The sequence below is a fragment of the Cervus canadensis genome, chromosome 31 (assembly GCF_019320065.1).
Source record: "Cervus canadensis isolate Bull #8, Minnesota chromosome 31, ASM1932006v1, whole genome shotgun sequence".
Lineage (NCBI taxonomy): Eukaryota > Metazoa > Chordata > Mammalia > Artiodactyla > Cervidae > Cervus > Cervus canadensis.
The window spans coordinates 21,840,478-21,867,861 of NC_057416.1; the positions used below are offsets into that span (position 1 = coordinate 21,840,478).

Here is a 27,384-nt window from a genome sequence, read left to right on the forward strand (position 1 = left end):
TTAAATATTAGTATTTGTCAGTCTAGTTATTCTTTGATAAAACAATGTTTATGAGCATATTCTAGGTGCCAGGTACTATTATAAGCCTGGTGAATGTATTAGTGAACAAGACAGGTAAAGCCCCTACTCTGGAGATACATAGATTCCCAATAAAGGGAGACATAAAAGGATTAGAATATAGAAATGAGTGAAAGATGGATAGATGATACATACATAGGTAGAGATGGTAGATGAATAAAATTGATACATGGTAGATAAACAAGGTGATAAGATTGTAAAACAGAGAATGATATGCTATGGAGGTTGAAGGGGAGAAACTATTTTAGCTTGGAATGTCAAAGGATGCTTCTCTGAAGAAGTTATATTCAAACTGAGAGCTGAGTGACAAGGGCCAGCAGGGGGAAGTGCTTGAGCAAGGGATTAGGAAGGGCATAGTTGCTACTGTAGGAGCCACCTTGGTGTGCTAGAAAGACTGACAAACAGCAAGCATAGCGGAAGCACACAGAAACAAGAGAGTGGGAGAACGTAGACCAGAGAGTGTATTTAAGCATGTGGGCCATGGTAAAGTTGAGATGTAGAAAGAGTAGACACAAAGATACTTAAATCATAATTTTCTCAGGATAAAATTATAAAGTGATGTATGCCTTCACTTCTCTCCCCCCCACCATCCTTTGCATTCTCCTCATCCTTGCCTTTCCTTTGTGTTCTCAGGCTACTGTATAACATGGAGATAGCATTTAGTAAATTAAAGGCACAACCTTTGGAGCGGTTACTGAGTAATTGCATTCACTGAACAGGCATGTCTTATCCACATATTGTGCACTAGTTGCTCAGAAAACATAATGATATTAATAATAACATTATTTACAGTAATGCCTAGCATTTAATGAAATTGAATATGTGCTTGTTGCATATAATTTGCATTATCTTGCTTAATCTTCATAATCTTCATGAATGCCTGCAATTATTATACTCATTATCAAATGAGGGAATTGAATTACACATGACAAAGTGTAGTTCTGCCGTTAAATAGCTTTTAGTTCATTAGACAGACATACACTTGAGCTAAATGATTCCAGGCCATGATGGTAGGTGTCACCATGGAGATTTAATGGGAACATAGAAGCGAGTGAGGTGAGAAGAAATGAGAACTGTCTTTTCATTTGACACCCATAACTCCATTGCAAGAGGAATGTGAAGCGAGTTACTCAGGGTCACACAGAGAGCCAGGGTTGTCTATGGGCTTATATTAATATCTCCCGACTTATTGCATTATCCTAGCTAGCTACCACTACTGCCCTTTCTAATGCACAATTGGCTGTTAAGTTACTAAAGGAGTGTATTACCTCTTTTCAGTATTTGTATTCTAAAATGAGACCCTCTAAAGAGTACAATCATTAATACAAAATAGTGCATGGTTATGTGTGACAGGTCAGTTTTGGTTGTCATAACTATGCGGTGTGTCTGTGTGTGTTAGGAGAAGGAGGAGGTGAAAATGTGTGGGAGGCAGGGACAATGGCATGTAGAGAGTGTGGACATATCCTTCATATCAATGTATTTTTTAATAGGATCTGGAATCAGGACCTGAGAGTGGAACAGATACCACTTCGATAAATCAGACACAAATAAATTTGTCTTCTAACACTGAGTCCGCTGACCCACCGTCTTCCACCCCAGTGGCCAATTCTGGAACCAAACCCAAGTCTACGGTAAGTTATATATGATAACAGTTTCAACATGCAGTGTTGATGATCATCATGTAAGAGTTGACATCTCCTCTATTCAATTTGGAATAAATACTTTTGGATTCTTAGTTGCAGTGACTTGAAATGTTTAACTATAACCCAACAAATGTTATTTTTTTTGTTTTATAGATGATTACACAAGTACTTTACTAAAATGGGTCATTGCTCTAAAATTATGCAAAATATGGTATTAAATTTTGTTGCTGGATACTTAGAACTTTAAAGAAACAAGAATGAAAATCTTCAGATGATTTTCCATGTATTATTATTTTGACTACAAAGCTTACCAATGGGAAAATTAATGGATGGATGGATGGATGGAGAGATAGATACATAAACAGATAGATGGATAGATTAAAGGGTAGAGATAGATATATAGTTTCACACATATGATAAGTTTTGTGTGGGTATGTCAAGTGCTTGGTAAAATCTTGGCACAGAAAAAGTACTGAAAAAGTGTAAGCTACTGTCATTATTATTATGATGTTTCATGGACTTTGCAGTGCTACAAAAACAAATGAAAAGAAGAATTACCACATATAGTAGTATAGTACAGTGAATTGTGAATAAAAGACATTTTCCTTTAAATAAAAAAGTTGAACTGCAACAGGAAAGCAGTATTTGACTCTAAAGGTAACATTTATGGAGGAAGTAATTACTACTTCAAATATCTAAAGTCCCAGCGCTCCAAAATAACCTTTCCTAGTTTAGTGAAAATCATAGTGTCGTATTATTTTTTTTTTAATGTCCATGTTAGCTTAACATAGAGAAATGAGTTTGGATTGCTTTTTTTGCCTGCCTTTAAAATAAAAGGCAAATCTGAAATAAAACTCAAAAGAGAATACTCGAGTTTAAAACATACTAGATCTGTTCAGTTGCAAGAATGTCTAGATTACTTTTGATGGAATAAATATTTATTGAACACCTATGATGTGCCATGTGTTATGCTAGATGAAACAGACTTAGAGAGCAATAAAAATATATTCTCTATCTTTAATTATCTCACAGTCTAGCAAAAGAGGAAGGCATGTAAGCAGTGAAATGCAATGACATGCTGCACGTTAGTGCTGTATTTATTGGAAATGGGAAGAACCAATGACATACTACCCAGTGCTATTTCATGGTACATTGAAAAAATAGGGTCTAATATGTATGTCACTGGGCAGACTGCAGTGACATGGGTCTCTCCCTTTCCACAATGAACAGAGAAAGTTGAAATGCAGAATTCAAATAGAAGCCAAACAATCCGATTTTACCACATTCTTATTAAGGGAAAAGATCAAAACCTCTTGAGAGTTTTAGCTTGAAGATTTGGGAAACGTTGGAGCATTGGCTTTATGAACACTGGAAACAGGTGTGGGGCTGACATATGAGAAAGAAATAGAAAGGGAGGTGAATTCCTTTTTTATGGTATTTATGCTTAAATCAGTTTTTAAAGCACCTTTTAATGACCTTTAGAGTGCTATTTTTACTATAACATTTATTCTGTCTTCATCTTTTACTTAGAATAATTACTGTTGGTATCTGCTATTTCTCCCTTGAAATGTATACTTTTTAGTGTGTGGTCACCTTATAATTTGTAAAAATTGCTGCCACTCGGTATACAGTTCCTTAGTCTTTCTTCAGTACTCCCATGTTTATAGATGTGGTCATTTGTTTCTATTGAGGTCTGTACATGTTTTTATGGTAACCAGCTTCAGTAAGCTTTCAGAATAAGAAACATAAAGCCATCGGTTTTCCTAGGACTTTAGTCAAATTCTCTAGCTGGCCATGAGAGGTACCCAGAGTGGGAGAGAAACACTCTACTGTCGAAGGCAACTGACTTTTAGGAAATTTCTTAAAGAAAAAGAACAATTAAAAAAGTATCTTGAAAAACAAGCTTTTGTGTTAGCAGAAGGGCCAATTTAATGTGCACGTGTGTTTATTTTTTGCTGGTTTTGGTGTTACTGTTATTTTGAGTATTCCTTTTTAGTAAAGTTAGAAAAGAAGTCTTTTGCCATGGATCAATTTTATGTTTTCAGTTATCCCTAGGTTAAAATATTAGAATGGAGAATTTTACCTATTTTATGAGGTATTAAATACATACTCCCCCTCAATTTTAAGCTTAGGGAATAATGACAGAGTGGCTACTTTGTGAAAAACAGAAAGAACTGCAGAATCCTACAGAGTGGTTGTTTTCACTGTGAACTAAAGTTTCAACTTTAATATTAGGTAGAAACATTAAATTCAAAGAACACCTACTTCAAATATCCACGTAAAATGAACTATATTTCTGCTCCGTGTACTTCTCTCATATTTTTACAGAATGCTTACTTTCATTTCAGAATGATTTAATGTTACGTTTGATTTGCTGCTATGAATCTATTTATAATGGTGACTAACTACCACAAATATTTGGCTTTCCTTTTGTATGTAAGGTCTCTGGATTTCTAAGTGCCAATGCTTCAATAAGATTTCTACTTTTATATTTATTATTAGAAGGGAACCAATGAGTAATCTTCAGATTTTTCATAAATACCATGTATATATATCATGCTGAAAACTGAGCATTCAAGTAGATTTCTGAGATGTATTTGACACACAAAAATTAAAAAGCTAGAAGGTAGGATATCTACTACCAAAAAACACATTATTAAAAACAAGGTCTGGTGCTTAATTTCAAAAATCTCATCCATCTTTCTTTTTTGTTTTTACTAGGTGTAAATGTTTATTTCAGTCCCTACTTCACACATGATGTGCAGCATGTAACTAAAAAGTACATGACTCACGAATAGGTATAAAATGTGATTTACAGTAAAAAGAGGGAACACTCAACTGAAACAGGCACTGAGATGGCTCCAGGTGCAACAATTATCAGAGAAAAAATTCTCATCCATTTCTTACTTCTTTGTTTTGTTCCTTTGAGGCAGTCTCGTAATGCCTCTCACACTAGACACTTATGCAAACAACCCATGTGTAGTCATATCATCTTTATGTAGGGCTTTCATCCACTGCAGAACAGTATTCTGACATCCTCTGACCAGGATAAATGGTTGCTTGACTTGTTCCTGCACTACATAGTATAGGATTGTTATATGAAAGATTTTAAAGTTGTGCACAAAAACCCCAGAAATATTGTTGTGGTTGTTGTTTCACTTAAAGCTGCTGATCAGTATAGGTGGTCATTAAATTTTTGTTAATCACTATTAACCTATCTTTCAATTCATTAATCCTTTAGTCAGCTTTGTCTAACCTACTATTTAATCCACACTGAGCTCTTTAGTTACTGTATTTTTCAGTACTAAAATTTCTGTTCAATTCTTCTTTTTTTTAACATTGAGGTAAAACTCATGTACCAAACAATTCACCACTGTGCTTCTTGGGTATGTGTATACCTTCTTTAGAGAAATGTTTATGCAAGCCTTTTGCCTTTTTAAAGACTAGGTTTTTCCTCTGTTATTGAGTTGTAAGAGTTCTTTATATATTCTGAATATATGAAGAAAGAGGCCAAGCCTGAGATAAGAAAAACCACAGATTTTATTTGTAAAGTAAGTACTGCTGGAACAGGGAGGGTGTTCTGAGCTATGCAGTAACATCAGCTTCATAGAAAAACAATCTCCCTCGTTGCCATGTGATAGAATTCCCACAGCCACAGAATTGAGAACCTCAATCATCTGGGGCATTTTGGAACCCCAGCTTTAAGTGTATCTTCAACTATCAAAAGGAATGTTGGAAGATATTGGCATTCATATTAGAGTGTATTGAACACTGGAATCACAAAATAAACCCTTCTTTGAAGACATCAAAAACAGCAGAAATTATTAACCTTCATTACTGTAATTGCTGCAGTGTGAAAATAGACAGATATATCTTATTCCAGCTCAGTCTGGCAACAGTAGCTCTACTTCCACAGACCAAATACATCCCTAATCTTTTCATCATTACTACCAACGTAGCCCACAATGCGGGAGACCTGGATTCCATCCCTGGGTTGGGAAGATCCCTTGGAGAAGGGAAAGGCTACCCATTCCAGTGGCTGGAGAATTCCATGGGCTTTATAGTCCATGTGGCTGCAAAGACTGAGCAAATTTCACTTTCAGCAAAGTAGCAATGAGATAGATAAGGGTGGAGACACAGCTCATGGAGGGGGTGGGAGCTGAGGGTAGATAGAATGCCACACAGCCAGGGACTGCCGACTCGCCCAAGGATGGTTCAGAGTAAGTCCTACCTAAATACTACTGAAGGGTGACCGAAATAAAGCTTCAAGAGTATGTCCTGACTGCAAGTTCATGGTCATTTCTAGGTGACTTTAAAAAAGAAGGAACTCCAGTGCCACAGTCAACCTGATATTTTAGCTGCTTTCATCAACAGTTCCAAAGATGATCCTTGAAGAAAAAAAAAAAAAAAACAACTCTCACTGTATCTCTGAAACACAACTGTGAGGCACTTATATAAATCTGTTTTTTTCTTCTCCTCTATTTTGCATAATAGAAGCAAACAGTAATCTGGGAGTTTTACATTCACTTGTCAATAGTATTGTCCTCCCTAAAAAGCATAAGTGTTTTGAAATAGAGGTAAAAAAGGAGGGTGATGACTTTGTATATGAATTTTGACTTGATGTTATTTTTAATGAATGCTATTAACATTTAAGCCATTTAAAAACAGGATCTTATTTTTTCCTTTTTTCATCCAATGTGATATGGTCTAATCTGCTATGCAACTATAAAATGTTGTTGGCATTTGTCCTAATTATATAGCATATTAAGGAAATTAAAACTGATTCAAGAAAGAAAAGAAAAATTATCAGAGATTCCCCATAAAACTTCCAATGTAAACCGCATTTTATACAAATTGTAATCACACCTCTCATACATATGATTATTAATCTAAAGGCATTATGCATGTGACATATTATTAACATATGGTAGGCAGTAAAACTGAAAAACAGTCTGTAGATTCAGGAGTTCAAATCACATCCTTTTCAAGGATCATTTAAAACTCAATTCATATGCAAAATTTTAGGTCTCTATTTTGTTTTTACCAAGATATTATTCTGTATTTTTGCTCAAGTGATTATCAGGTTTTTAAACAAAGCTAGTAATTTTCTCTAATGCTGTCCACTATTTAAAACAAAGGGATGAAACATTAACTTTTTTTTGCAAATAGGAACTGCAAATACTCCTTTTTACTGATTTCTTAGAGGGAAAATACATAAAATTACTAGAATTTAAATGTTGTTTCATAATGTCACTTATGGTAAGTAAGGCAAATAGCACAGTAAAAGAAAAAATAACCACGCAGAATTTGTAAAGAGAGTTTAGTCAATTCTTCTGAAACATCAAAAAATTTGAATTAGTAAACTTTACCACTTTGTGAACAAAAATGTAATGGTCTTAGAAAAATGCCTTTGATTGTAATGCTTTTGAATGTGACAATTTAATTTTGACCTAGCTAAGCAATAACATTAAAGTATGTGGATTTTTAAAGTATTTTTCTTTGTTCACTAAGATCCTCATTGTTTATGAGAAAGAAAAATAAGGCAAATTTTATAGCGTTTTTAAGGAAAAATGAGCCACAAGAGAGCTGAGGAAAAAATGTTTCTAAAAAGGAAATCATTCTGTGATTATTACAATGAGATATTTCTTAACATAGAGGATTCTATTCACGTATTCTGGATTTTGAAATTATAAATAAATATTAATTCATTAAGCTTGGCTTTGAAAAATAGAAACATTTTTATAACCATTTACTTTTCTACTTAAAATTATTCAAAATTCTCTCATTTCTTGTGCTTGAAGTTACTGACATCTGTTTCCATTCCAGATGCATGTTAATTCCTGATAGTATTGTTTGGGATGGGTTATTTGATCTCCACAATAACTTCATGTAAGATTTTTCACTTTGAATCTAGGAGTTTCACTGTGCCAAGAATAAGTGTAACTTGCATCCAGATATACTAATCCTTCATACTAAAGTCTGAGCACATGGTATTTATGTCATTTTTTTTTAATTGGAAAATTTGTTTTTCTATCTTGTTCATATTTCATTTATAATAACCTGGTTAATTAGACATCTGGAGCAGAATTCCTACAACTAGAAGAAAGATGGGGGAAAATGTAACATATAAATGAGGACACAGTTAAAATTGAATAGACTCCAGTAGGGCAAGAAACAGTAAAAAAAAAAAAATTTCTACAACCTAAGATTTGGTCATATGAATAGTACTTTTGTATGTTATCATCATTACAATGAGAAAAATTTAGTTTTTCCATGTGCTGATGTTACTTCTCGAATCCAGCTCATATTTTCATCCAAGAGAAATAACAACTTCCAGTTATTTCTGGGCAATGTAAAATGGCAAGCCAACAGCATGCCACATCACAGCAACCAAGAATATAATTCATAGCACTGAGCAGTAATAATAACCTGTAAGCCTTTTTCACAGCACTTCCTTCATTTCAAACTGAGTTGTCCCCGAGTTCTAATTGCATATGCAGTGTTTCCATTCTTTTTGTAATTCCTTACTTTGATTTTTGATTGATAATTAATGCTGCCCCTGATGTTTGATGGCCTCCTTGATGCTCACTTCAACAGTCAGTTGAAATGTTTAACTGGATTTTCCATGTGAATATTCAGTAGCTTTTACACTAAATTTACACAGAGAATTTTCATAACTATGGTTTTGAGCTATCTACCACAAACCAGATTTCTAAATGAAAAAGTAAAAACAGCCACAGAGCATTTGTGTATTCTGAACATCACCCATCTAAACAGTTGGAGTCATGTAACAAAAATATGAAAATAAGGGAGTTGTTTACTCTTTATCTTCATGGAGTCCTAAGACACAATCACTTGAAAACTACCAGTGTTCTTGATATTCTGGTTAGTTAATGAGCATTTTGTATGTTACTTTCTTGTTTTTGAATGAAATGAATAGTTCATATTCCTTACATTATTGTTGCCACTCTCACTTTTCAGTGACTCTTTATTCTTTCCACTGTGACAACTTGGTGTAAGGGAGGCACCTTCTGGATTATTAAACACCTTCGAAAGAAAGTCAGTGGACTCTCGTGAAAACGGGGCTTCCCAAGTGGCACTAACGGTAAAGAACCCGCCTGCCAGTGCAGGAGATATAAGAGACAGGTTTCGATCCTTAAGTTGGGAAGATCCCCGGGAGGAGGGCATGGCAACCCACTCCAGTATTCTTGCCTGGAGAATCCCATGGATAGAGTAGCCTAGTGGGCAACAGTCCACGGGGTCACACAGAGTCGGACAGGTTTGAAGAGATTTAGTGGCAGCAGCAGCTCATGAAAACAATTCCAGTTACTTCCTTTTTACCATAGATTGCTTTGTCCATTTTATTTTGTTGTGGTTCTGTTGGCTCATTTTGAAAGCCCTACCTTTATATAAATACTATGATACTGAATGGGCATTACCAAACTAGTCATACTGTGAAATGCAGAGAATCACACAAACAAGGAAATACTAATAATAAATCAGTGCTGTTCAGACTGCGCTCTGGGCACCCTTGAAACTGCCTTCCTCCATCTGTCCCAGCCAGACTTACTTTCATCCCTCTTATATATCAGCCTTCAATCCGTAGCATTAAGGTTGTTTACATCCTGGGTGAGGAAAATGTTGGAGAATTTTTTTCTTGGGTCCAGATAGCCTCTGATATATGTCTACTTTATATCCAAGATCATCCTGGTAAAGCTGAACTTTAACCCAGAACTTCTCTGCTGCTCCGGCAACACTTTCACTCACTAAGTTTCATCATCACTGAGTCCTGAGCTTGGGTGCCAATCAGAGACACAAAGGTGGGAGAGAGCAGGCTGTGGATCAGAGCAACTCACCTTAGCCTGGGTCTGGAATTCTGCTGGTTCAGATCATTAAATTCTCTATTTCAGACACTGAACTGTAGATAGATAGTTTTACTTTTAAAAAAACTGTCTATTGGGGAGTTAAGTCAGAATTTTAAGTAACTGTTATGAGATTAAAACATTTAGAACTCAGAGCTAGTAGAATTTCTATGTAAATGTGTTTCCTAAGCAAATTTAAATTTTACGTTTTGAATTTTGTGAATATATCAAAATTGTGCAATCATTTCCCTACTGATAGCACGTTTGTAGTTTTTTCTGTATTAAATACAATATTATATAACACTATAAAGAATAGTTCTAAATATATTTTTGTCTGCATTTCTAATATTCTCTCATGTAGTTTCATACTAAAAAGGGCTCACATATTTGTTAAAGAGTAATTTTCTATTTCTCCTAATATTGAACTTTTAAAGTATTTATTAGATATTTGAACATCTTAGTCAGAATGTAAAAAAATTTACTAGCCATGTGTAATAAATCTAAAAGATGTATTCATGTCTTATGAAATTATTCTACATTTTATTAAACAAAAGCCTTTCTAATTTGTGATGTAGCTGAGCTTGAATACTATTAATGTTATAAACATTAATGTTACAAAACTTAATTCTTTTTTTTTTTCCCAAAAATACCCATAAGAACTCACTATGGACATGTGTAAACCATTGTGCTAGGTGGTAGGATAGAATAGGCCAGGTTAGGCTCCTGTGGACCTCATGTTGTAGTTGACACATCACCTTCTCCGTGTCTGAAGGATCCCATTGAGGTTCCTCTAACCAGCCTTGAAATGAGAACAGGCTCCCTACTGACCTTTCCTTGTAGAAAAGGACTCATAGAACCCCAAATCCCTCTCCAAAATCACTTTTCCCCAAATGTTCTGATTCTTCATCCTATTAGATCCTTTAGGGGTTAGGGGAGATTGAGAGTTCTCTAATGCATTCTCCTCCAAATCTTTTTACAAGATCTACATTTTTTTTTTTTCCTGTATCACAACTCACTTTGATATTGAATCTGTCACCTTAGGGTTTAAGTCAGAACTTCAGCTTTAACATCCTGTCACACAGATCGGTGTCTGATGAGCTGTGATGATGGCTGCCAGGGCAGCACAATTCTTCGCTGCTGCTGAATGAAAAGTAAGAACACTGAGCAAGATAAAACCACAGATTCAAGGTTATGGTGGTACCTTCTTGTCGTTCTCTGAAACTGTATTCAGACAAGTCTAAAGACCGGTAGGCACACACCCAAATGGGGTGAATACCACTTTTCAGTTCCTTGATTGGCCCAGCTAAAGGCAGAACCTCATAGACCCTAAAGGAGGGGAAGCTATTTAAAAAATGGGTTTTCCTTAAAAACATCAAGTCAGAAAACATGCTGATCAGAGAGCACATTAAAATACTCCAACATGGTTTGTATGTTGACAGACAGTTGAGCTGTTGTTGTTTGTTGCTCAGCCACTAAGTTGTATCCGACTCTTTACGACCCCATGGACTGCAGCACACCAGGTCTCCGTGTCCTTCACTATCTCCCGGCGTTTGCTCAAACTCATGTCCGTTGAGTCAGTGATACCAGTTGAGCTGTAAGATTAACAAATTTGAACACAATTTTAAAAATGAGTGATGCCAAAGGTTTAAAATAAATAATTGTATTCTTGCAGAGAGGTAAAATGTAAATGTTTAGCCGTTTGCCTAGACTTTTACTTTTTTCTACTTTGTGGGTCTACATGGCATAATTTTTTTTGTCTGTTGGAGGGCTTAATTTCTTTTTCAGCTCCAAGAAGTACTGAAGAAACACCCTTCCACATGAGTTCATTTCTTGGGAACTGTGGTGGGGAGGAGGTCTAATGCAGTGACAAGGGATGAACCCTGCCTGGCAGAGCTACTGGACATTTAGTTTGGGGCTGAACTCTAGAAATGCAAGTAGCTTCTTGGCATAAAGAAGGATGGGTTTCAGCAATAAGTACACTTATTGGGTCTCAAATGGTCAGATCAAGCATGGATGGAGGGAATTAGGTCAGTCTAACTTAGTGGAGGGACTTACCTGGTAGTTCAGCTGGTAAAGAATCTGCCTGCAGTGCAGGAGACCTCGGCTCGATTCCTGGGTGGGAAAGATTCCCTGGAGAAGGGATAGGCTACCCACTCCAGTATTCTTGGGCTTCCCTGGTGCCTCAGGTGGTTAAGAATCTGCCTGCAATGCAGGAGACCTGGGTTTGATCCATGGGTTGGGAAGATCCCATAGAGGAGGGCACAGCAACCCACTCCAGTATTCTTCCCTGGAGAATCCCATGGACAGAGGAGCTTGGCAGGCTACAATCCGTGGGGTCACAAAGAGTTGGACACAACTGAGTGACTAAGCACAACACAGCACAACTTAATGGAATAAATGGATATATTCTGACTTAGAAACTGCCTGGGTGGCAGGAATTGACCCCAAGGATACCTGCTTATATTCAGACTCAGATTGAAGGACTATTTTTCTTAAGTGTTTGAAGCAATAAGATACTAAATGTAATTTTTTTCTTACCAATTACCTGAAAGCTTTCATTAATATATTACTGTCAAGTCAGAAAATAATTATATGGCAAAAACTATATGAATCCATTTAAAAGCAAAAGACACAAAATTTAAATCACTTCAGTATTTTTTATTAGTTACCATCATATATTTATTATTTTCCACAATTATCCTAGCATATTTCTGAATTACACAGAATAAATATTACTCATTAACTGGTTTGAAGAATATTGTCATTGAGGATTATCCATAATTCTGTTTGCTGTACCAATTGGAAGGGACATTAAAAGGACATGAAGTATATGCTCCCCTGTGTCTTTTCAGTTCAGTTCAGTTCAGTTCAGTTCAAACTGTTAGTAAGTTAAGCACATAGGAAAATTCTGTTACTCTTTCAGGCTAATGTAGGACTTTTTTAAAGATTTGTAAATAAAATTATATATAAATATATAAAGAGATATATAATTCTCTATGGAAGAATATTTTCATGTTTTTTAAATTATGTTTCTATATAATGCATTTTATAATACACAAGAACTTTCCTCCACCCCAAACAGATATTTTAGAGAAAATTATAATGCAGTTAATATATTTCTGGGACATAAATTTGAGTACCATATATATTATTTTAGAATATTATTTTTACTCCAAGAGAAAATGAATACACTACTGACTTAAAATTCTATCTAGAGATAATTATTGGGTCTTTCAAAGGACTTTCTTCTTTAATGAGAAAATAATACAGGTAGGCTCTTATGAGTACTCAAGTTACTGTTCTTGGGATTAGGAAATCTTATACCTTGAAACAAATAAACTATACAAAAAATTAACACATTGAAATAGTCATCCTTAAACCTTTGAACAGCTTGGTGATTGCCGTGTCTTGCTTTTTGTTTTCCTGTTTGCGTTCTTGTTTTCTTTTTTCCTTTCAGAATGCTGCCATCTTCTGGTCAAATTTTGTATCACTTCATACACAAAATAGGAGACACACTATGAGGCAATTAGGTTGTATAAATTCACCTTTTATCATTAGGAGTCACTTATTTAAGATTTGTACTTCCAACGCTCCAAAGCCAGAGAACTTTAAGTGACTTTTCAGGAACTTTAAGAATTCACCGAGGATATTTGAGGACTTGCAGTGCTATCCAGAAGTGTATGTTGCACAATAGATTCGAAAAGTACAGATAAGACCAAGTATCTTGAGGGAATATTTGTTGTATTTCTGTAAGGATCTATGGCTTAGATTAACTGAACAATTTTTATATATATTTGATGTTGCCTCTCTACAAAATTTTATTGGTTCCCTTGAAAAATATTTTATAGTGTTTTATAAACACCATTAATAAATGTCCTCCTCACAACAGAGAATTCTTGTGGCAGACGTGTCTTCTTGTCATAGAGTTGTTCATATTTTTAACTTCTTTTAGAATGGTTCATTAAACGATATGTAATTTAAAGGGCTAGATTTGATACATGTATGATTACTTCCTACTTCTACTAGTTTCTACTCCTTCTCATTGCTTCCTTGAACAAAAAGTGGAGTTCTTACATGTACCAATATCTCTATCATAGGCACTGAAAATGCAAAGCATGCAATTTAGTGGGTTCTTTTGAGCAAAGCCCTAAAAATTCTTCATTGTACCACACTGGATAACCAACTTATCCACCAGAAGCATCTTCATCTACCAAAACCAAAAGCTGAAAAATCACAGTGCAAGAGTTTGGAACAACTAAAAGACTCATTAGCTACTTTTTTTGTCACTGATGGCTTCTACCAGATTTTCATTTTTTTCCTCCCATGTTACTTACAATCTTCTGACACACATAATCCACACTGAATAGCCGTGAAATCAGCCACAGTCATCCATATTTAACAGGTGGAGAATCTTTACACACTGAGTTGAGACCCGCTGACTTGAGTCACGTGACAAGAAGTAGGATTAAATATTGGCTGAAAAGACCAGTCTTGTCTTAACTTCCCGTCACATGGAAGACTTCAGTAGGTAAGAGCAGGCAGTTACTTTGTCAGAGCTTCAGAATGATATCATGAGACAGAATTCTCAAGGAAGATGAAGTTGTCCTAACAACTCTAGATTTCCACCCCAGTGCTAGTTATATGAATCCATAAAACAAAGCATGCCTCCTGTCTCCCACACACTGACCTGCCTTATTTCTTAACATTTCTAACTCTATTATCCCCAAATCACACTTTCTATTCTAATGATTTTGTCTTCCTCGTGTTCAAAAATTGCCTGATGAGTAGGGTGGTCATGGTCGGGGAGAAGGGGAAGCAAAGGGTGCTGGGCTTCAGATGAGGGTGTGACTGGGGGGGGGGTCCCCAAGCCTTCTCAGTGCCAGGTCCCGGGGAAGGCTGCCTGTGGAGGAAGACCTAGAGGCAGTAGGAACACAGGTTATTGTCTAGTCACCCAATCGTGTCTGACTCTTGCAACCCTATGGATTGGGATTTCCCAGGCAAGAATACTCTGTCCGTGCATGTTAAGTCACTTCAGTCCTGTCCGATTCTGTGCAACCCTAGGAACTGCAGCCTGCCAGGCTCCTCTGTCCATAGGATTCCCCAAGCAAGGATACTGGAGTGGATTGTCGTTTCCTCTCTCCAGGGGAATCTTCCCAACCCAGGGATCAAACACACATCTTTTGCCCACGTCTCTGGCATTGCAGGCAAGTTCTTTACCTCTGAGCCACGGGGAAAGTCACACCCTTACTAACAGTCCCAGCTGGGGCAGCACCCCATTGTTCTCTGCCTTATTAAAGGAAAACAGGGAAGTGATTGCATGCATTGTTGAATGGAGTTTACAGGGTGGTGTAAAAATCCTCTTCATATTCTCTATAAGAGAAGGTAGGAGCCACTGCACAGACAGCATAAGAATGAATGGGATCAGTTAGTTCCTCACAGCGAAACCATGTCTTCACCCAGAAGACACCTGAAGACTACATGGGAACATCTTTCTTCTTTTTGATAATTTTTCTTAGAGCAGTGGCTAGAATACGATTTAAATCTTTCCAGTGTTCCTGCTGGCAAAAATAATTAGGAGAAAATTAGATGAGAATCCACAAGCCACTCTAATAAGAATCCTAGATATCAATATTTCCTGATATTTTTAAGTTAACAATATGTATATAATACACAGTATTGTTGCAGGAAGGAGGAACCCTTCCAGGGCCCGAAACTGGGCTCTTGTCTGACACTTGGAAATGAATTGTCCGAGGAGACACATGTGGTGACAAAGCAAGAGATTTTATTGGGAAAGGGTGCCCGGGTGGAGAGCAGGAGGGTCAGGGAACCCAGGAGAACAGCTCTGCCACGTGGCTCACAGTCTCAGGGTTTTATGGTGATGGGATTAGTTTCCGGGTTGTCTTCAGCCAATCATTCTGACTCAGAGTCCTTCCTGGTGGTGCACGCCTTGTTCAGCCAAGATGGATGCCAGAGAGAAGGATTCTGGGAGGTGGTTGGACATGTGGTGTCTCCTTTTGCCCTTTCCCAAACTCTTCCGGTTGGTGGAAGCTTATTAGTTCTGTGTTCCTTACTAGGACCTCCTGTCGTAAAACAACTCATGCAAATGGTTACTATGGTGCCTGGCCAGGGTGAGCGGTTTCAGTCCGTGTTCTTCCTCTAACAGTATTATAATGATAATATATAATAACATATGAAAATGAAAGTGTCAATTATTCAGTCCTGTCTGACTCTTTGTGACGCCATGGACTGTAGCTAGCTAGGCTCCTCTGTCCATGGAATTCTCCAGGCCAGGTTAGTAGAGTGGGTAGCCATGCCCTCCTCCAGGGGATCTTCCCAACCCAGAGATCAAACCTAGGCCTCCTGCATTGCAGGCAGATTCTTTACTGTCTTATCCACTGGAGGAGTGGTATATAACAATATATAAGATATTATATATGTGTATATAGTCTCACAAGTTTAATACATGACTCATAGTTACATCTATTTTATGCTTTTTGAGTTAAAGTGGTAGCCAAGCTTTGAAATACATGAACAATTAAGAAAAATTTTTGTTGTTTTTTTTTTAAAATTTTTTAAATTTAAAAAATAATCACTGTTGAAATTTCCAATTTAGATAGTAAATTTAAAGAATTTAGGATTGAGTCAGCTTGCCCTTTGGCCTCTTGGGACAGAGGTTAAGTTGAAGCTTGGATGTGAAGTGCTCACTGTTGGGAATCTAAATCTATAACAATACATGGCCATTAACACAGTGTTTCTAGTCCATTGAGACCTATTCAAGAGGCAAAACTTTAAATATTAAAAAGTAGATATAGTTCTTTCATTTATAACAATTCCACACAACCTTTTAAGCAGATAATGACTTGTTATAGTTTGCTGTATAATTTGTCCTTTTTCGAGTTCTTAAAAATTCTTTTGGAAAATTATTAGATTTAGGTTAAACTTTGATAAAGCACTCCAAAGCAAGAAATTATGGTAAATATTTTCATGAAACAGAGCAATGTAGATTTATACAATATTCTGTAATGATAATTTATACTCATAATAATTATAGTAAATTATAAAAATACTTTATATGTGAATGTATGCATTTTATTTTTTATTATTTATAATAAGCTAGTTTTAAAGTATATTAATTTTAATTAAATAATTCAACTAGTCCTTTTTAAAGGCTATTCATGGAGATCCTGTGATTTATGGAAATAAGTCCCGTAGCAGAGAACTCAGTGCACAGTGTGCTGTCTCCAATCATTGCTGTTATACTTCAGTTTATGTAATAGATGTACTCTTTAAAAGGAGTACATAAAGTTACTTTGGTGAATCAATTAATATTTAAATAACATGTATGTTTGCATTTTGCTTTAATTCTATGGCAGATTGTTCTTTGAACTGAAGCAAATTCTGGTATTTTCCATGCTAGGGTGAATTAGGGAGACACATGTGTGTAATTTAGAAAAGGACCAAGACAATTGAGTTAACCAAGCAGATCAACAGCCCATAAAGGACATGCTTGTCCTACATGCTCTAGCATTAGATGAGGAGCGATTATTAGAGTCAAGTTCCCAGGAAGATTGGGATATTCCACCACAGGGAAAAGTGAAAGAGGAAGGAGCCCTTTCATCAGCAGGGGAAACCCAACAGCACACTTTTGTCTTCAGAATGACACTAATGAATGTGGTCATTATATGGGAAGCTGAGGATGACGAAAAAGATGAATAATTCAGTCACCCCTGTCTGCATCCATCTTCATAACTGTCGTCTGAGTTTCAGTTACAGCCACTTTGCTGGTTTCTCTAGCTGTGCGTCTTTGTTGCTGTTTTCTGAGCCAAGCCTTGATAGATGCTGGATCTTGGTGTTGGTGGCATCTCCACCATCTTTCCTCATTGGGAATACTCTGAGGTACATATATTATAAATTAGAAATACATATATCTCCAGAAAATGTGTTATCTGGCTTCTTAATGACATAATACATAGGCTTCTTTCTGTAAGAGTGAACATCTGTGCTAAACAGAATATTAAAAGGAATTCTGTGTCTTTTAAAATGAAGCATCTGTGTACTTTTGTCAATTTTTCCATTTCCATCAATGGCATGTTCCTTTTTACTCAAGGAGATGAGAAAATACTTTTGTGCTATGTGCCGTGCTTAGTCGCCCAGTCGTGTCCGACTCTGTGATCCTTCGGACTGTAGCCTTGCCAAACTCCTCTGTCCATGAGATTTTTCAGGCAAGAGTACTGGAGTGGGTTTCCATTTCCTCCTCCAGGAGGAAATACTTTTACCTTTGGTCAGAATATGATGGAGAGTACACAATACATATTTTGTCTCATAATTGTAATAATTCAGATGCCATCAAGCAAGCATCTTTTTTATCTTGAGGAACACAAACACTTAGTAAAGGGCTTTCTGCACCATGTTGGCGCCTCTGAAGAAATGATGTTCTGGTCACATTACCAGAGAAGAATTTGTTTGAATATTTTCTTGAAAGGCTAGTGAACTGGTTACCAACCTTAGAATAATACTGTTTGTATACAAAAGGGTTGTAAACAGGCTACCCATGGAAACAATGACATATCGGCTGCAGTTCTCTCTATAAATGTTTAATCTTTACTAGCAATTACCAAGGAAAACAAGATTTTGAACCTTCGTTTTGGGATTTTCTGGGACTTTTCAAATAATCCCTGATAAAGGTGAATTCCCTTCAGCCCCCTTTTCTTCAGACATTTAGTATACTATTTCCCATTATCAAAATCACACATGCACACATTTTAGAAAGAAGCAATAAGTGAAGTGTAAATAGAAAGGAGCTACAGCTGTTTCCCAATAAACACAATCTCAAATCTCAGGTCAGGTAAATCATCTCTCAATCTATTTTAATACATCTGTTACCTGCATCCATCACTCCCTGTTGAGTGTTTACAAGAGGATTTGGCTCTTCAGAATGAAGTGTTATAGAACCAAAGCTTTTAGTTGATCTTTTTACAGTGTATTTGCTTAGTAGTGAAGATGCTTTTATATGGCAAATTTACCTTTTGGTTATTTACAGTTTATTTCTTTACTCATTAATAATTTATTGAGTGCCTACTATGTGCCAAGCATGTGCTAGATACTCAAGATAAAACAGACTTCCTCAGGGAGCTCACAGCTAAACAGGGAGATACACTAATAAACAATCAATTCTAACTTACAGGCAGGACACCTACACTAGTTTTGAGGGAATCGAGGAACGATGATATGATGTGTGCGCTCAAAAGTATCTTTCTTAAGTATCTAAAGACAGATGGGCTACCTTAGTGGAGGTATCAAGAACCAAGAATTTTCCAGGCAAAATGGTCACATCTGGGGACTGGCAGGTGATTTGGCCTGGCCTAAGTGCAGGATCTGAGTTCAGTTCAGTTACTCAGCCATGTCTGACTCTTTGTGACCCCATGGACTGCAGCATGCCAGGCTTCCCTGTTCATCACCAACTCCTGGAGCTTGCTCAAACTCATGTCCATTGAATCAGGTGATGCCATCCAACCATTTCATCCTCTGTTGTCCTCTTCTCTGCCTTCAATCTTTCCCGGCATCAGGGTCTTTTCCAATGAGTCAGTTCACATCAGGTGGCCAAAGTATTAGAGTTTCAGCTTCAGCATCAGTCCTTCCAATGAACTCCCAAGACTGATCTCCTTTAGGATGGACTGATTGGGTCTCCTTGCAGTCCAAGGGACTCTCAAAAGTCTTCTCCAACACCACAGTTCAAAAACATCAATTCTTCTGCGCTCAGCTTTCTTTATAGTCCAACTCTCATATCCATACATGAATACTGGAAAAACCATATCCTTATCTAGACGGACCTTTGTCAGCAAAGTAACGTCTCTGCTTTTTAATGTGATGTCTAGGTTGGTCATAGCTTTTCTTCAAGATATATTAAAAAATTATAATCCATGCAGTTATGTATTGAATGTAGAGAGTAAAGAGGAAGGAGGAAGCAAGGTCACTTAATGACTGAATACAAAATAACGTCATTTTGAGAAGGAGGACACAGTTAACACTTTTAAATGTCTAAGAAAAACCAAGGAAATAAAATAAAGAGTAAAAATTGACTATTTGATTGAACAACAAAAGAAGAAGCAGGTCTTTGTTGACTTAGGTGAGAAAAATCATCTTTTTTCCCCCAAAGTCAATGATACCAAACTTACTAGACTATGAAAGGAGATATATCTACAGATTGAATGGAAAGAATGAACCTATTAGAAGCTCAACCAGATTCCACAAATCTATGTTCAGCAGGGTGAGACGGGGAGAAGCTGGAGACATGGTGTTTAGGGACCACAGGCCTAGCCGTCATACACACTGCTGCTCTGTACCCCTTCCTTACATGTCGCTGGAGAGGGATTGAGCAGAAAGAGCATTGCTAACATCAGTACCGCTTCTCTGCTCAGAAAAAAAAAAAAAAAAAACTTATGTTTATTCTAGAAACTGTGAACCTTTCACACCCAACCCTCACCTGTCTTTCTGCAAGGTCTGTTTAGCCTGAAAGCTCAGAGTATATGTATTTGTACCAGACTACCTAGATTCACCTCCCAGCAATCAACTCAGTACATGCCTAAGAATGCCTAATGTGGAAGGTGCCCCCACTGATAAAACATTAATGTTTTGTAAGATTCTTTTTTCCATGTTGGGAAGAATTACCTTGCATTTTCAGTTGGGTAAGGTCCCTTTATATCAACCTCAGGTCCTTCGTGATTTTCCTGCAGCAAATAACTTGACCTTATTATTGTTCTGTTGCATGAAATGTAAAGGCAATGCTTCAATCAGCCAGAGATGCCCTGACCTTGAAGGAGTAGGGGCCAGGGCTCTGTGGAAAAAGAGTCAGGGAGACTGGAAAGGGAAGGAAGAAAAAAACCACGTGAACTTGGGTCTGGTGTCATGGAAAATGTATTTCCCGAGGAGACAGATGACGTGCCACTTAAGTACCTTTTATCGCTGTGGGACATTCATCTGTCGGCTCTGAAGTAGGGATCAAAACTTTATCTGTTTGAAAATTCACTATCACTTATTCCAACAAAACAGCTCTGATTTTCTTTTCCACACTGAGTTAGACATTACTGGGGAAAAAAGATTCAGCCATTTGGAACACAGTGGTCACTTGAGGTCAGGGTCAAAGATTCAGCCCTTGATTGAACTGATGAGGTTATGCACAGAAAACTGTCCTAGCACCACATTCAGACCCCACAAAACAATTGATAATCAGAACTAGAAGACAGAGTATACTTAGTTCTATAATATTTCTCGGTTGAAAATTTCCCCAAGGCTCCTGTCCTAATAATATCATATCATCCTCATTTGCCAATTTAACTCAAAGAGTCTCTCAAAACTCAATTCTATCCTGCCTGCTTTGCACTGGTGCTGGCAGGTAGGCGAAGTATTAAATTCATCCTCAATTAGTTCAGTTTGATGAAAGAAAATACACAGAAGAGAAGAATAAACCACAAAATGTTTCCCTTCTACAAACAATATTAACTAAAGATTATGGACAATTGATTTTAGGATTTCAAAGGGTACAGGAGTCAGTGTGTTGGCCTGTGTAGAAACAACCTCTTCTTCTCAAAAGCAAGCACTCTTTAGTTTTATTTTGTACTATAATAAAGAAACAGATCATGAGAAGTTCTTTAGTAAGTGGAGGCTGCTTTTCCCTCTCCTTCCATCATGTCCCCTAGCAAGGACTGAGTGATGTGGGCTCACATGTGAGCAGTTCCCAATAACAAGATGCTGCATGTATTATAGGATCACCGCCAGCAACTCTATATCCCAGCAGGGATATATATATATCTGTGTGTCCCAGCAGGTAAAGGTCTGGACTGGATGGACTGAGTAAGGAACATTCCACATCCTGAGTCATACACACGGCAGGTTGCCGTTCTTCATGTAAAAGCTGATCAGATCTAACCTTACTGGAGACAGGACTGCAGGTGGTTACAGGTGTGAAGAGGACAGAGGCACAGCAGGCAGGAAGTTGAAGTTGAAAGTGAAGCCTGTGACAGTTGCTCAGGAGTGTCCAACTCTTGGTGAACCCATGGACTGCTTCTCCAAGCAAGAATACTAGAGTAGGTTGCCATGCCCTCCTCCAGGGGATCTTCCCAACCTAGGGATCAAACCCCGGTCTCCTACATTGCAGGCAGATTCTTTACCATCTGAGCCACCAGGGAAGCCCTCTAGTTGAAACCCAACACTTAAAAGAGAGTGAGGCCTGGGCTTCCTTGGTGGTCCAGTGGTGAAAATTTTGCCTGCTAATTCAGGAGACATAGGTTAGATCCCTGATCCAGGAGGATCCCACAAACCGAGGAGCACCTAAGCCCATGCGCCACAACTATTGAGCCTGTGCTCTTAGAGCCGCGGAGCTGCAACTACTGAAGCCCGCATGTACTCCGCAACAAGAGAAGCCACTGAAATGAGAAGCCCATGCACCACAACCAGAGTAGACCCTGCTCTCCGCAACTAGAGAAAAGCCTACACAGCAACAAAAGCCCAACACAACCAAAAATAAATAAATATATAATTAAAAAAAAAAAAAAAGAGTGAGGGCTTTTAAACAGTGAGAAAACAAGACAGAAACACACTCAAAGGGAAAACACAAGAAATTGTATCCCGCCCCATCCTGGTTTTCAGCATTGTAAAAGTACTGTAACAGAGCCCCGGTGGGGACAGAGAAAGGAAAGGGAAAGAGACAAAGGTCGCCTTTGGGAGACTGAGCAGCAGGAATGGGGGCTGGAGAGAAAGCATTCCCCCTGCATGGGGGAAGGGAAGGAAGGAAGTGATGCAGGGCAGAGAAGAATGCCAGAGCCTCAGTGATTACACAGAGACCTCTGCAGACCAAATGAACGACTGAGACTGAAGGGGAGGCTCCTGGAACAAAGAGCAGTCAGATGACCTCCTATCAGAGGTGAATCAGACACACTGGTCTGGAAGAAATGAGGCCCATGCATCTGATGTCCCCCAAGACCAAGAATGGGTATACAGCATGGATTGCAGCCTGAGAGAATGCTTGAATGAGCACACATAGAGATAAGACCTAGTCATGAACTGAAATTCACATCCTCTGAAGTTGAACATATTTCTGAATTTTTTTTTTTATTCCTTTCTCTACCTGTCTGAGCTCTGAGCTTAGGAGGAAGAACATAGAAATGTAAGTCACAGCATCTAGATTTTTCCAATAGTCATGTACAGATGTAAGAATTGGACCATCAAGAAGGCAGAGCACTGAAGAATTGATGCTTTCGAAGTGTGGTATTAGAGAAGACTCTTGCGAGTCCCTTGGACTGCAAGGAGATCCAACCAGTCAATCCTAAAGCAAATCAATCCTGAATATTCATTGGAAGGACTAATGCAGAAGCTGAAGCTCCAATACTTTGGTCACCTGATATGAAGAGTCGACTCATTGGAAAAGATCCTGACGCTGGGAAGGATTGAAGTAAGAGGAGAAGGGAGAGATGGTTGGATGGCATCATCGACTCAATGGACATGAGTTTGAGCAAACTCTGGGAGATAATAAAGGACAGGGAAGCCTGGCGTGCTGCTGTCCATGGGTTGCAAAGAGCTGAATATGACTGAGCGACTGAACAACAACTTCAGTTAATTATTTGGAGGGCTTCATCTCTCTGGGCCTTAGTTTGTTCATCCTCAGAGTGAGCATTTTAGCACTCACACACTCCCAACAGCCCACAAAGAACCTTGTCGAAGCTATAGGCTCCATGAGGCCAAGGCCACATCTATCTTGGTCTCTATCATGTAGACCATACTTGGAACAGTGCCAGTAGCATAGTAGATGTTCAGTGAATATGTGTTAAATGAATTAAATTCATCATCACCGGAATCCATGAAGCAGTGAAAAGCAGAGCTCTCCTGGCTGTGGCAACAGGGCATCTCCCACTCCAGCTGCCCTCTGCACCCTGGGGTCCTGGGGTAGGGGTGGAGGATCACCAGGACTTCAGGGAACCTCATGTGAACACCGTTGGGCTGGATGTAGAACTTCTCCACTGCAAATTGTAACTCTATGGTCCTCATGCAGCACACGCTGAAGTATAGAAATTAATCTGGTCTGCCCCACATTCACCTGACCGGGAGATCACTTTTCCCACTTTACCCTCTACTTCAAAGACTTGGTCTTTAAACCTTCTTGCTGGTACCATTCCCCCCCTCCCATCCCAGAAGATGAAAGCATTTTTCCAGACAGGCCTGCTGTGAGTGACTTCATGGAAATGAATATCTTGTGTCCCTAATGTGCCTCTCACACGAGGAACTCCTTGTATTTATTTATTTTTAAGAATAGGGCTGGGAGGTTGACGTTTCCATTAGCAGTTGAGTGATATTTTCTTAAATAAAAGCCCTCCTCCTCAGTGAGACATGCCTCACATTCCCGTCTCCCCACTTCAGGCAGTTATGCCCTACTAAATATGCAGTGGAAATGACACATGTCTGGAAACCCAGCAGCAACACCGTCTCAAGGCCGCTTGCTCCGAGGTATACAATGAAGGTGTTGTCGGAGGTTAATTGAGGAAGGCAGACGCCCAGATTCTCAGAATCGACATCTGTGGCACCTTCTGCATTTGAATCCCATGTACTCCAAGGTGCCTTGTGTTTGAGGGCTGATCACATCTATAGCAGGATGAAGGCACAGAATCATTCACCTTCCAGAGGATCCTGGAAATACCGTGGTATCTTCAGGTGAACTGAGACCAGTAAGTCCTCCTACAAGGGAGGATAGCACACCACAAAAGGGGATGGATCAGCTCCTTCCACATAACCTTGGGTATCAGCGAGCCACGTGGTCACTTGACTGATTAGATTCCATAAACCAGTGTGCGACTCATTGCAAAGGACAGGAGTAATCAGTTTAACTCAAAGTAATTTTTCTATTTATGTCAACAAATGTATTCCTACAGGGTATTCTCTTGACCTACGTGAAAGCTAGTAATAGGATAGAGATTGTGAAATGGAAATTAAAAATGGAATTAGATGGCTAAGGATTATACGAATGGAATGCAGATTGGATTAAATGTAAATTACTTATCAGAACAGGAGGACATTTGTCCCAGATGAAGAAAGTGTTGAAAGTCTCTGGGCACTGATTTATCATCCAATCTCAAACATACCAAACTTAATCCTTGGCAAAATATGAGGTTACTTAAATATGAAGGGAAAACTTTTCAATTACCTTTTAACAAACTCAAAAGAGATTTGTAGGCAACAATTAGTTCTTATTGTTCTCATGGTTTACAGGTAATTGAATTAGAAATATGAGACTATTTTTTAAAAAATATACATGTTCTTATTTAATTAGGGGAAAGATGTTTAGTTTTGATTGATCTTTGCAAGGTTGGAAAGAAGTCTTTAGCATGTGATAAATTTAAAAATCACCTAACTCTGTTCCAAGAAGGAAATCTCCCTGGGCTTAGAGATTGTTTTGTGCCAGTACTGAAGGTCACCAGCGCAAGGAGGACCAGGAGAGGCATTACCAGAGGCCTGGAAACTTGAAAACAATGCTTGTGAGGAGAGACACAAGCTGCAGGGAGCACATCTGAAAATAAAGCTGATAGGCTGACATTCTGTGCAAAGTTCAGAGTGTCATCTGAGAATCTCAGTCAGAAACCATTTACTAGTACTCTCTGGCTCCCCTTGAGCTCTTGGCTTTTCTCTAAAGCTGGAGGCTAGCCCTGTATTACCCGAGATCCGAAAGGAGAGATCTTGGAGGGAGAAACAGAGGATATAAAAGCAAATATGTGAGCGAAATGCACACCTGCACATGCATACACGCACACACATGTGCAAGTCTCTCCCTGCTCACACTCACGTAACATAATTAACAAAGAAACCACTGTAGGCATTTCTTCCAAATTTCTGAGAACTTCTTAGAGAACAGAAAGAGTTAAGGAGTATGTACCTTTGTACCTGGTTTCCTTTAGCCAAGTCAAGCAAATGCCACACAAGCATACAGCTTTGTTCTTGATTGTTCAAGTTGTCGTTTTGGTGCCAAATATAAAGAGATCCAAATGAAATCCAATTTTGCAATCACTAAACACTAGAAATATTTGAGCTTGCTTGGCAAGGTTAGAGTTTGTTGATCCTGCAGTGCTATTGGAAAATAAAGTTGTAAGATTCTTTAGCATGGCAGTAGGTTGGTTTGTTTGTTTTGATTTTTGCACATGAAAATAACTAAATCGCTTACATTCTACATCATAGTAAAGCAATTTACAGTAATTTTTTTCTTTGCCTCTCCCATACCTTTTGTGAAATAGAGCAATAACTTGGAATAAGAGCTAGTTCAACTTCTGGTTCTGTCACCAGTTTCACAACCTTGAACTAATGTCTTATCTGACCTTCAGTGCTGTTAATCCATAAAATTGGGATAATTGTATGTAGTTCTCATGGTCACCATGACGTATAACAGAAAGAGTAAATGTAACTGCTTAGCATTCATTTATTCAATAACATCTGTTAAATGTGCGTACTGGGAGGCTACAGTGCAGAACCAGAGAGAAAGCCAGGACTCTGCCCTTAGGAAACACATATTCAAGTGGAAGACAGATAACAAACCACAAAGAAATCCAAAGTCAGATACCTACAGGTTAGTTCCACAGGCTCTCATTCATAGATCTTAACAGGATTAGGAATTTGCAACGATTTATGAGAGTATATGAGTCCTGTTTCTACCCCCAGCTAAAGTGTAGGCTCCCAGAGACCAACTATTGTATGCCATTACCATGCACAGAGTAGGCCAATGTGCATCATTCTGGAATAAGTGAATGACTGCATTGTGATAAGGAAAGTAATAGAAAAAACAGAGATAAGAGGAAGTGAATCTTTTAGTAGGATAATCTAGAAAGGCCTCTCGAGGATGTTGTAATACTTGAATGATGAGAAGAAGCCATTCATGGGCATGAAAAGAGCCAGGAGAGGAGAATTCTAGATAGGAAATAAGGGCAAAGGCCCTGTAACAGGAAAGTATGTGAAATGCTTAGGGAATGGGAAGGGACCAGCAGAGAGGTTACACAGGGACCCAGACTAGGGTAAATTTGAGCATTATTCTAAACATAATGTAAGTTCTGTTCTCTCTTCCACACCTTCCCTTGTTTATAGTTTTGTTTTAGTAACAAGATCAACATTCATATAAAAATCAGGCAATAACACTAGAGGGCAAATTCCCTGGTGGGTCAGATGGTAAAGAATCTGCCTGCTAATGCAGGAGACCTGGATTCAATCCCTGGGTTGGAAAGATCCCCTGGAGAAGGGCGTGGCAACCCACTCCAGTATTCTTGCCTGGAGAATCCCATGGACAGAGGAGCCTGGTGGGCTACAGTCCATGGGGTCACACAGAGTTGGACATGACTGAAGTGAGTTAGCACAGCCCAGCACAGAGTGGGAAACAGATGTCCCTGTTCAGAAATGGAAGCATTGTCAGCTGAGGCATCTTAGAAAGATGAAGCTACATCAGAGTTTACCTCTCACTTCAAGCTTAGCCTTGAAATGATTACACTATCAGGTGCTTGGCTCCCACTTTAGAGAATGCCCAGAAATCTGCCTGCACTGAGTGTTCTAATTTCACACTCCGGTACTTCCATTCTGGAGAAGGATGTCAAGGAAAATTTTCCAAGCCAGACTATTTACAGTGCCCCAGACATGGATTGTTTCTCCAGTTTTACTGGTTAACTTCCAGCAGGTGATTGAAGCTTCGTTGCTCAGCTTCTGCATCCTTTAGTATCATTGAGTTCACCTTTCCTGCAAATTTTATCTTCAGCTTCTAGACTGACTCCACAGACTAGATGAAG

At 38.3% G+C, this 27,384-nt stretch overlaps 1 protein-coding gene across 7 annotated transcripts in view; it reads left to right on the forward strand.

Moving 5' to 3' along the window:
• Window positions 1-27,384, forward strand: part of DLC1 (DLC1 Rho GTPase activating protein) — a 415,436-nt gene that overhangs the window by 124,447 nt on the left and 263,605 nt on the right. For all 7 annotated transcript variants that reach the window (XR_006266865.1, XM_043454523.1, XM_043454531.1 and 4 more), the window contains one exon: window positions 1,569-1,709. Coding sequence is in view for 6 of the 7 variants with exons in the window: in XM_043454523.1 (XP_043310458.1) it covers window positions 1,569-1,709 (141 nt within the window). In the remaining variant the exon portion in view is untranslated. The remainder of the gene's footprint in view (window positions 1-1,568; window positions 1,710-27,384) is intronic.